General features: G+C 37.0%; 1 protein-coding gene across 8 annotated transcripts in view; it reads right to left on the reverse strand.

Moving 5' to 3' along the window:
* CDKL3 (cyclin dependent kinase like 3) overlaps positions 1-11,120 on the reverse strand; it is a 50,624-nt gene extending 39,504 nt beyond the window's left edge. For 4 of the 8 annotated variants that reach the window (XR_009737556.1, XM_061423500.1, XM_061423504.1 and 1 more), the window contains exons 1-4: positions 9,514-11,120; positions 8,362-8,885; positions 7,307-7,489; positions 3,712-3,906 (exon numbers count right to left, since the gene is read on the reverse strand). Coding sequence is in view for 7 of the 8 variants with exons in the window: in XM_061423500.1 (XP_061279484.1) it covers positions 3,712-3,906; positions 7,307-7,489; positions 8,362-8,367 (384 nt within the window). In the remaining variant the exon portion in view is untranslated. The other 4 variants (XM_061423499.1, XM_061423502.1, XM_061423501.1 and 1 more) reach the window with 4 other exon arrangements.
* Positions 11,121-11,231: the final 111 nt, after the last annotated feature.

The raw sequence follows: 11,231 nt of genomic DNA on the forward strand, positions 1-11,231 counted from the left end.
ATCAGATACTCTATCAGATTTAGTCCCTTAAATCTATTTCTCACTTCCACTGTATAATCATAAGGGTTTTGATTTAGGTCATACCTGAATGGTTTAGTGGTTTTCCCGACTTTCTTCAATATAAGTCTTAATCTGGCACTAAAGATCTCATGATCTGAGCCACAGTCAGCCCCAGGTCTTGTTTTTGCTGACTGTATACAGCTTCTCCATCTTTGGCTGCAAAGAATATATTCAATCTGATTTCGGTGTTGGCCATCTGGTGATGTCCATGTGTAGAGTCTTCTCTTGCATTGCTTAAATATGTTCAAGATAAAAGGAAACCATATCTAAAGAACTAAAGAAAAGTATCAACAGAATGTCTCACCAAATAAAGGATATCAATAAAGAGAAAGAAATGATTTCAAAAAACTAAGCAGAGTGGGAAAAAAACAGTATTAAGAAAGCAGAAAGGCAACCCCAAAGAGAAAATAATAGCAAACCATGTATCTGATAAGGATCTACTATCCAAAATATAGAAAATACAACTTGACAATAGAAAGACAAATAACCCAATTTAAAAATGGGCAGAGAACTTGAATAGACATTTCTTCAAAAATAAACAAATATAAACTTATTTTGCTTTAGATATGACATCAAAAGCAAAAGCAATCAAAGAAAGATGTTCAGTCATGTGCAACTCTGCAACTCTGTGGACTGTAGCCCACCGGGCTCCTCTGTCCATGGGATTTCCCAGGCAAGCATACTGGAGTGGGTTGCCATTTCCTTCTCCAGGAGACCTTTCCGACAACCCAGGGACTGAGCCCAGGTCTCTTGTGTCTTCTGCATTGGCAGACGAATTCTTTACCACTAGTGCCATCTGGGAAGCCCAGACAAATTGGACTCCATCGTATCTGGAGACAAAAATGCCTTTTCTGAATTTTTCATTTAAGTGGAATTTATACTTACGTGTTTTTTGCATTTGATTTTTTTCAACATGTTTTCAAGTTTCACTCATTCTGTAGGATGCATCAGCAATCTATTCCTTTTTGAGGCTGAATAAATCCCATTATTGGGTATACTTCATTTTGTTTATCCATTCATCAGCTAATATATATTTGTTTCTACTTTTCAGCTATTTTGAATAATGCTTATATGACATTCCTGGGCAGGTTTTTATGTGAACATATGCTATCAATTCTCTTGGATAGATAGCTAGGAGTAAAATTGCTGGGTCATATGCTAATTCTGTTTAACTTTTTGAGGAACTGCCAAGCTGTTTTCCATAGCAGCTGCACCATTTTACATTACCACCAGCAGTGTATAAAGGTTCCAGTTTCTCAAATTCCTTGCCAACATTCGCTCTTGTCTGTTTTTTAAATTACAGCCAGCCTAGTGAGTGTGAAATGGTACCTCACTGCGATTTTTGATATGCATTACCATAATGACTTGAGATATTGAGCATCATTTCATGTGCTATTAGCCATTTGTTTATCTTCTTTGGAGAAATGTCTACTAAGTCCTTTGCCTATTTTTAAACTGGGTTGTCTTTTTATGTTGCATTGTGTTTTATATAATCTAGAAACTAGTTGCTTATCATATTTGATTTTCAAATATTTTCTCCCATCTGTGAACTGTCTTTTTACTTTCTTGATGGTGTCCTTCAATGCACAAAAGTTTTTAATTTTGATGGAGTCCAATTTGTCTATTTTGATTACTTTTGCTTTTGAGGTCATATCTAAAGAACTATTGCCTAACACATGGCCACAAAGATTACCACCTATGTTTTCTTCTGAGTTTTATAGTTCTGGTGCTTACATTTAGGTCATTAATCCATTTAGAGTTATTTTTTGTATATGATATGAATTATCACATTTTGGATTCAAACAGTGAGTTTGATTCTCCTTTATTTTGTAGTGAAATCTCCCACAATGCATAGAACTCCTATTACAATGATAATAATTCTGTTCTATTAGCTCTATGTGCTTGAAATTTTTTGATTCATTTTATTAGTTTCAAGATCATTTACATTTTTACTCCATTTTGATTCTATTAAGCCATTTTTGTTTTAGTGAACTATAGGTGAATCAAAATATTGTGTCAATTTCAGATGTACAGCAAAGTGATTCAGTTATATACACATTATTTTTCAGATTATTTTCCATTATAGGTATTATAAGATATTAACTATACTTCCCTGTGCTATAAAGTTAATCCTTGCTGCTTATGTATCCAACATGTAGTAGTTTGTATCTGTTAATCCTATACTCCCAGTTTAGCCCTCCCATTTCCCCTTTGGTAACTGTAAGTCTGTTTCCTATGTCTGTGAATCTGCTTCTGTTTTGTATATAGATTCATTACTATTATTTTTTAGATTCCACATTTAAGTGATATATTTATCTTTCTCTGTCTGATTTAACTTAGTCTGATATTCACTAGGTCCATCCATGCTGCTGCAAATGGTGATGTTTCACTCTTTTCCGTGGCTTAGTAATATTCATATGTGTATCAATGACATCTTAATTGTCTGTTAAGCCCTTGGGTTGTTTCCCTATGTGCCTGAATTTAAACACCTAAGTTCAAAATTCTTACTTTAGTTTTACTGGTGTCTCCCATTATTCAAGAAATGTTTTGAGTCTACTACAGGCAAGACACTATAAGGATAGAGATAACTATATCTGACTCCCTATCAGCGCTGTTTATTGAGCACTTAAAATATACCTGACACAGTGCTAAACACTACATAGCTATTACCTAATTTGATCTTTACAAAAAAATCTGTGAGGTACTGTAGCATTATTTTACAGATGAGGAAACTGAGGCTCAGAAAGGTTAGATAATTTTCCTGGGGCCACAGAGTAATGGGACCTTTCATTATGTAACTGTGAGCTACACAAGTTGTGTGGTTATCTACAGATAAGCCACTAGGTAAAAACCTAGCATAGTCTGATTCCAAAGACTGTGTGCTGTTAAATATTACATTATACTGCCTCCCCTTTGGGCAAGGAATCCATTTGGGCAAGGAAATTACAATCTGAGTCCTAGATGCCATTACAACAAAGTTGCAACAGGAGATGCACTGAGACAGACTATTAGAAATTAAGGTATCTGAAAAAGCTTAGGCTATTGTAGATGTTATGCCTAATATCACTTACTATGTCTAACTTTACAGAAAGTAGAGTTCATGTTGGGAACAAAGTATGTCCATAAAAACCTGCTGAAATAAACAGTAACTAAACAATGTTAAAAGGCAACACTAAAAATCAAAACAGTTGATCTTCTTTCCTTTCTTGATTTAAAAGACAAGGCTCTTTACTCCTCAGCCACTTTCTCTCCTTTTTTTCCCTAAAGGCATCCACATTCTCTTGCCATTCCCCTGGCTTAGTTTCCAATTCCTACTTCCAGACCTCCCATCATCTGGGCTGGCTTGACTTTCGATGTCTTAATATATTTTCACTAATAAAAGACACCAAAGTTGACTGCTGATTTTTCTATACCTCCTTAGCATCTCAGAGTTGGTCTGCTTTATACTTACAATTATTGTGTGTTCAATATGTTTTTTGGTTCTGTGACTGAATTATAAGGTAGTAATTCCCCCAACCTTCTTTCCATTTTCACAATGTTGATATTGTACAGAAAAATAATTTTAACAACTTTCATAAAAACAGAACAATGTTTAAAAGGCACTTACAATTCATGGTTTTCCTATAGTTTGGGTTACTTTGAAGCACTTACATTATTATTGTGAAGATATTCAATTGCTCGAAGAATCTGGAAGAGGTATTTTCTAAGTCGTTTACTCTCTAATCCGTGACAATAATGTTGTAACTCATCTAAAACTGTGTGGTCAATAAATTCAAACACCAAATGAATTTTCTTTTTCTGTCTAAAAACTTCAATCAGATTGACCAGGTTTTCATGACGAAATTGCTATCAACAAAAGAAATGGATTTTTAATAAGTATCTCATGCACCATAATTTGTACATATAAGACTCATATAATTTTAAAAAGAGGAAAATTCTGTTTCTTTTCCACCATGCATTTCAATAAAAATTTGTTGATTTACTTACATTCCTATTTTTTAAATGTTTATTTATTTCATAGTTAATATATATAGAACAAAGGGAGATATATTGCTTTACTTTAAGTTGACATTTGGTTGCTTACTAAAATAATTCAGAGTTAACATGCTGAAATGTAACTTTGTATTCTGCTAAGAGATATTGTCCTATCCTTTAAATTGGCTGTGATTAAAAGGTCCTTATGATTTCAAATGAGCATGAATTCCAGTGCCACTGAGCATGTAATCCGAATTTATAGAAATTAATTGCTGTTTGGTCCTGAATGCTAGAGAGTAAAATGTAAGTTCCAGGTGGAGGTTATAAATTCATCACACTGTAACAAAAAGATATAAAAATATCTAGAAACTTTTCAGATATGTGAAATACCAATGTATATCCATAGGAAATTTATATAAATATACAATTATTTGTGGGTACATTTTAGCTCATTGTAAGATTCTATTAAGCAATGAAACATGTTTTTACATTGGTAAGCACTCACTGAAGATAATTTCAAAATGTCAATAATGGAATATATCAGCTTAGAAAACTAAAAGAGGTTTAACATTTTATGCTGCTTATTCTATTTTTTAACACACTGACTTAATTACAATCAATTTTCAAATTGATTGTAATTTCAATTACCAAAAATATTTATTCATTTGGTTAAAAATTAAGGGGTATATTTTCAATGTTGGATTCATCAAAAAGTTAACTTGTATGAAAAACGTTTGCCTTTATTCCAATGGCACAATATCAATTTTTCTAGTTATCTGTATTAATATACAAACTAAAGTCCTCAAAACATGACTAACAGAAAAACATGCCAAAATATAATGCCAGATTCCTTTCCTATTTTTGCTCCAATTTCCTTGGTTGGTGGGGTACCAGAGTGCTATAGCAACATGCTGGCAGTAGCGAAAAAAAAAAAGACTGCCTTTGGATACTACAATATAATCCTTCAACTATGGAAAATTAATGTTTTCTTGTCCAGTTGTAATTTTAAAGGCTAAAGCAGAGAAGAGTGAGTGCAAGTTAATAAGCATTAAGGAACATCCATCCAGGGGTACTGGAGAAGGAAATGGCAACCCATTCCACTATTCTTGCCTAGAGAATCCCGTGGACAGAGGAGCCTGGTGGGCTGCTGTCTATGGGGTCGCACAGAGTCGGACATGACTGAAGCGACTTAGCAGCAGCAGCAGCATCTAGGGATAAGGGATCAGTGACTTCCTCAGATAAACCTTGAAACCCCCAGAAATACTCCACTGTCCTTTTTCAGGTTATTTTTGTTTTCTTTTGTAAATGGAAAACTTTTCTACAGATATTCCCACTAATTACTCTAACTTATTTAATGAAATTCTAGCAGATAAAAATTTAGTTCTAATTAAGTCATTATGGCAGTTGTTTTTAGACTAAGAATGTTAACTAATCCAAGAAATGTCTCTTGTGGAATTAGATTTGATTAAACTAAAAATTCTACAAGAAATAAACCAATGGGAAAAAAAGTTAGGGTATCTCAAAATAGCTTGAATAGTTACAATAGTAAATTGTCAAATTCATCTCTGTGTTCTTGCCACATATCAGTTATTTTTACAAAACAATCAAGAAGGAAAAAAAAATCTGCTTAAATGCAACAAAGCTAAAAAAAAAGAGCAAAAGATATTGCCTGGGAAAAGGTCTCCTAATCAGATTTTCACTTATGGTGCACAAAGTTGCCTTCCAGTATTATTATGTTTTAGGTCATCTGGATAAGGACATGTATCTCTGACAAAATCATAACATCTCTACTGACTTTAACTTCCCTTTTCATTGTCTAGATATAGAGCAGTTCCAACAATCCACAGATGCCTAATATATTTCTTCTATTTAGAAAGCAAATTGATCCATCATATCTAATACAGACTTACAAAGCAAGAAGAGAATATTACTTTTGTATCAGATAAAAATGAACGAGAAGCTGTTTTTTTCATCACGTATAAAATATCTAGACTATGAACCTTAAAGCATCTAAATCCCAATAAACAAAATACATATGTGTATGTATATATATATATATATATATTTTTTTTTTTAAATCACTAGTTTTGTACCCAATCCCCTAGGAATGTTAATGCTCCTTTCTTTACACTTCTTTAAGTCTTTCCCTTGGGTGGACCTATCATACCTACGTGAAATTCTACCTTGTCCCCTGATCTCTCCTCATATTGTTCCCCATGTCTAAAAGCCTACTGGTCATCTTTACTGATTTCCTGTCACCTTGAATTCAACATTTCTAAAACTGAACTAGTTCCCAAACCATGTCTCTTTTGAGTCTCTGATATTTCCATCAATAGTAGCAATCACGGAACCTCAAAGATACCTTTGATTCCTCCTCTTTGTTGCCTTCTACACTTTCATGTCTTCTTTAGTAATATATTACTACTTTCCATTCAATTGTTGCATTCTAGCATGGTCCCTCACATTTAACAGGATTCTTGAATTAAGGCCACAACACATCTCCCTATTTTTAATTTCTCAGTCCTCCAATCTATTCTAAAAAATAATGCTAGATTAATATTAACCATTTCTTTACTCTGAATTCAAAATCTCTCAGAAAAATCAAGTTTTGATTTCTCAGCCTAAAAGACTTTAAAACCTACCTCCAATTTACTTCTCTAATCTCACTGCTTTCCACTTCTGTATAAGAAACTCTACAGGCAAATGCTCTTTGTTCACTCTGCTCTGCTCTTTGTCCTTTGTCTTGCTTTAGGCTCTCTGAGCTTAAGCTGTTCCCCTAACCTGGGAAACAGTAGTCTCTTCCTATTTCTTAAATCCTACATACCCTTTAAAGCCCAATTCAAGTTCCATCTTCTCCAAGAAATCTTCCCTATCTAGTAGGACTTTGTGTTAATCACTGGCTTTTATTATGAATCACTTAAAATTCACTGTTATTTTTATATGCCCTCTTGTCTTTCTGATTAAATAATAAAAGTTCTGAAGAGCAGGTACTGTCTCTTACCTCATTATAGTCAAAACATCTGGCACAAACACAGAAATTTTTATTAAGTGTTATCAAACTAATCGAATAATTCTTTCACATTTGGCAGTCTCTGTTACATTATACACAAGCACTTTTATCTAGTATCACTGTACACAATAAGGTAAGCTATCACCCTTGTTTTTCTATTCCAAATACCTATGTTAACTCAAGTATTTGTTATATAAGTTTTTATTTCATAACAATCTCTTTTTTGACTTACAGAGAGCAATTAAGGTAAAAGAAGCAAACCTTTAGAAACTTTATTTCCCTCATTGCAATTTTGTTGACAGACTTTTCTGGTTTTTCATAAAATATCTTAATGGCCACTATCTGCCCAGTATCCTTATGTTTACACTTCATGACTGTTCCATAACTTCCCTCTCCCACTTTTCCAAGGGTTTCATACATCTCCATTTTGAAGCCCGGTTTTTTCTTTATGGAAAGAAAGGATGGGGTGGGGGGGGAGAAGATTAAACATTCATACCTTTATTTATTCAAGGTGGATAATGCAATATCACAATAAACTAATACTTTAAATTACAGAAAAGGGTAAACTAGGAATCTTTTCCACGAGTCCTGTTTGTCTCTGGGAATTCTGCCAGTTCGGCAGCAAGGTGTCCTTATGTGGCTTCGGCCACCACCAGAACTTAGGGGAACTTCCTACTGTCTCCATCATTCCCACCAAGATTTAAGATGCTCTCACTACATGTCACCTATTCATCATGGGTAGGGTCCCCACACGTCTCGTCAAGCCCCATCAAATCTAAGTTTTCCGCAAAGCTGCAGTCACCAACAGATCAGGCCCCGGGACCCAAGAAAACCTTGGTCCCGCCCGCTCCTCAAACCAGGAGTCTTAGGGTCCCAGACCAGTGCCGCGCCCCTTTCCCCACCGTCGACCTCGTCCGGGCAGCCACCGCTGCCTCAGCCCATTCTGTGATCCTGCCAGCCTGGCTCAGTGCAGTCGCAGCGACTTCCACCCTACCTAGCTTGCTAGCTCCCCATTGCCTACTACCATAGCAACCGTGCAGCAGGTCACTAGCTTGGGGTCTACTGCGCAAGACCGGAAAACCGGCCAGGCCCGACCTGGAAGGGAAAATGGGAACGCGCAGACACGAGTTCCTGTGGGGGCTAACTGGAAACTTCCCTGCGGGTGGAGGTCGGTAATACGAGCAGCTGTCGATCAAACTGGGGCCACTACATAAGGTTGGTTCTGAGCCGCGACAGGGGAGGATCATATTTTGGCAAAAGCTCGAGAGACTGCAAATCCTCTAGGGAAGGGGAACCGGGGTGGAAGTTTATCCGACCTGCATCTTAGACGCCCGTAAGCCCGAGAACACTTGCTGCTTGTGCTGGATCCTAAAAGGATGCTTGGTGTCACAGGTTGAGACTTCTTGTAAAACGAGACTTCCAAGGAAGTCTTGTAAAATTATAGTTTTCTAAGTTACCTAGTTATCTTAATGTTACATAATCTGTGTTTGAGCTCAGCTGTCGACATTCATCCTTAAAACAGGGATAAGACGATTCATAAGAACATTTCTTGAACACCTCTTATATGCTTAAAATTTTTTTCTTGAACTCATAGTAATCCTCTTTTATAAAAATTCCCTTTCTACACGTCAAAACTCGTAAAAGGCCCTCTTTGGAAAAACAAATAATTCAAAGGGCTCCACCACAAAATAGAGGGACATATAAGGCACCCCACCTCCCGAAATCTTAATTGCCTAAGAACTAGACATGGGGTTCGGATCGAGTGACAGCCTCCAATGAATAAAAGGAATATCACTGGAAGTGCCCAGGCAGTGCTGTTTTCGTTATGGCTTTCATTTTCCTGTTAAAAAAAAAAAAAGAAGAAAAGCGTAAGAGGCCAGATCTCACTTTGCTTATGAATAAGAGAAAGTGTCATTATTATCCAGTAAATTCTAGTCCAGTTGGTCTTACCCCGACATGCACATTAAAATCACACCTAGAGAGCTAGTTAAAAGGCCCCACCCCCAGAGATCCTGATTTAAATGAGTTAGGATAAAGAAATTGGTATTTTAAAACATTCCTAAGTGTTTCTATGTTGCGACAGCTTATATTGAGACACGGAGGGGAAAGAAAGGTGGTCATGGTTTTTGCTTATCACGATAAAAATATTCAAAATTGTCTTTCCTTTTGAAAAGTTATTCAACTATGTTATATTTTCTATGAATATTATAGTAAATCTTATACTGAACTCAGACTTGTAAAGCACACTTATTAAATATTTGTTGTTGACTTATTATGTTGTCAAAGATCAAAGCATGAATCAGTCCCTGCTCTCAGTGAGCTCACAATCTAGAGCAACTGAGTCTATACTATAAAATTATAGCCTTAAAACTATCCTTTCTACAACTAGGTTATGACAGGGTTGGTAACCAGGACAACGTATGATTCTTGCTTATACAATAAAGCTCTCAGACTTTAATGAAACTTACTTGGTTTGATCGAAAGCATTACTTCATTCTGGAAAACCATGACCTGTAGATTTCCAAAACAATTATAATTGCTAAACAAATGACATGACAGATTTTTTTTTTTTAATTTAGCATTTCACTATAGGTAACCCTAACAGGATGTCTCCATCCTTAGCTATAGGGAGGCTAAGAATTGCTATGGCAGGAAGGCAAAAAAATGAAAATAAGAAAATCACTTTTTGACTTACAGAATTACATTTGTCAGTGGGTATCTATCAAGTATTAGATCTGGCTAACTTGATCACCAAGGCAGTTAATAAAAGCAAGAGAAAGAATTCAGAGATTGAAGAAAGAGAGGTACCAGAAAAGTAGGGGAAATTAACCTTTTCTAGTTCAATGAAAGTATGCCCAACGCCATATTCCTCATTCTGTCTTCCTGTAACAACTTGGGTTGAGGAATCACCCAAATGGACTTAAAGAGCTCAGGATTCAGCCCGAAAACGTCTTTAAGAACAGAATTGGAGGTGATAGAGGAAGGGAACTCAATGACTAGAAATAATGTCAGAACTCCAACGGCCAATATCTCTGAGCCCCGGTGGGGGACATTTCAGGCCATTAACTTACTAGTGTTGAAAATCTGAAATAAGTTACTCAGGCTAGATACACAACCCCTATTCACGTCTGCATGATCTCTCCCCCACATGTGAGTCAAACTTTTAGGTTTGACAACCAGTCATCTACACTCTCTTTATACACACTATGATCAAACCCGCGCATTTCTTGACAAATACAACGGTACCCCACTGTAGACAAATCCAAGGACTCTGACACAAAGCCTCAAATAAGAGCAGACTCATAAAGGAAAAACAAAATTCCGTTTACAATCCTGTGGGGATTGTAAACAAACATTAAACAATCTGCACATCGTTCTTTCATCTCTGCCCAGCATTGCCAACCCTGGAAACCCCGCAATGTTCATACTGTAATATCTGGTGGCCCTAAGGAAGCATTTCAGGGGATTTCGCTTTGTATGGGCCTCAGCATTCAGCTGAGGAAAACGGACATCCCTTCACTTTTCCTCAGGTGCCAGATTTGATAAGCCATTGAGCCAACCAGAGGGGAGTTTTAAATCCAAATTATTTGGGGCTTTAGAGATTTAAGAAGCAAAACAAACTACTGCTTCCGACACAATCTCATCAATAGCTGTTCGTAGAACAAAATGGAGAAAAAACATAAAAGTGCATACCAGCCCTCAGCCCGTAAATTTAACTACCGGGCTGAAAGACTTGGCCGAAAGTTAAATCCAGGCGACGCTCTCACGTGATCGGTCCTAATGGCGTCATAGGGACACGTGGTTCTAGATACTTCGTCCCCTCCCCCTCGGAGGTGGATTGTTGACAAGGCCGCCGGCGGTCACGTGATCTTACGTCATCCTACCTCCTTTCCCTGAAATCTCTGGCCCCGGATGTGTCCCTCTCTCCCCACCCGGCTGAGCCTAAACTAGTGAAAGAGGGGGAGACGGGTTGGTGTTTCAGTTTCGGTCCTTCTTAATCACAACCTCCAGTCTGAGCATAGGGAACAATAATTGGTCGATTCGTTCAAGGAGACAAAAGGGATAAGGTCCCTGCTGAAGGGCTCCCATAACTAGCTCTCCTACGTCCCGTTCCCTTCTCCCCCACCCCTCACTGCATGGTACCGGCGGAGGGCGGAGGGATCTGGAGGCGGCGGAGGGAGACGTC

This window comes from Bos javanicus, chromosome 7 (genome assembly GCF_032452875.1).
Source record: "Bos javanicus breed banteng chromosome 7, ARS-OSU_banteng_1.0, whole genome shotgun sequence".
NCBI classification, from domain to species: domain Eukaryota; kingdom Metazoa; phylum Chordata; class Mammalia; order Artiodactyla; family Bovidae; genus Bos; species Bos javanicus.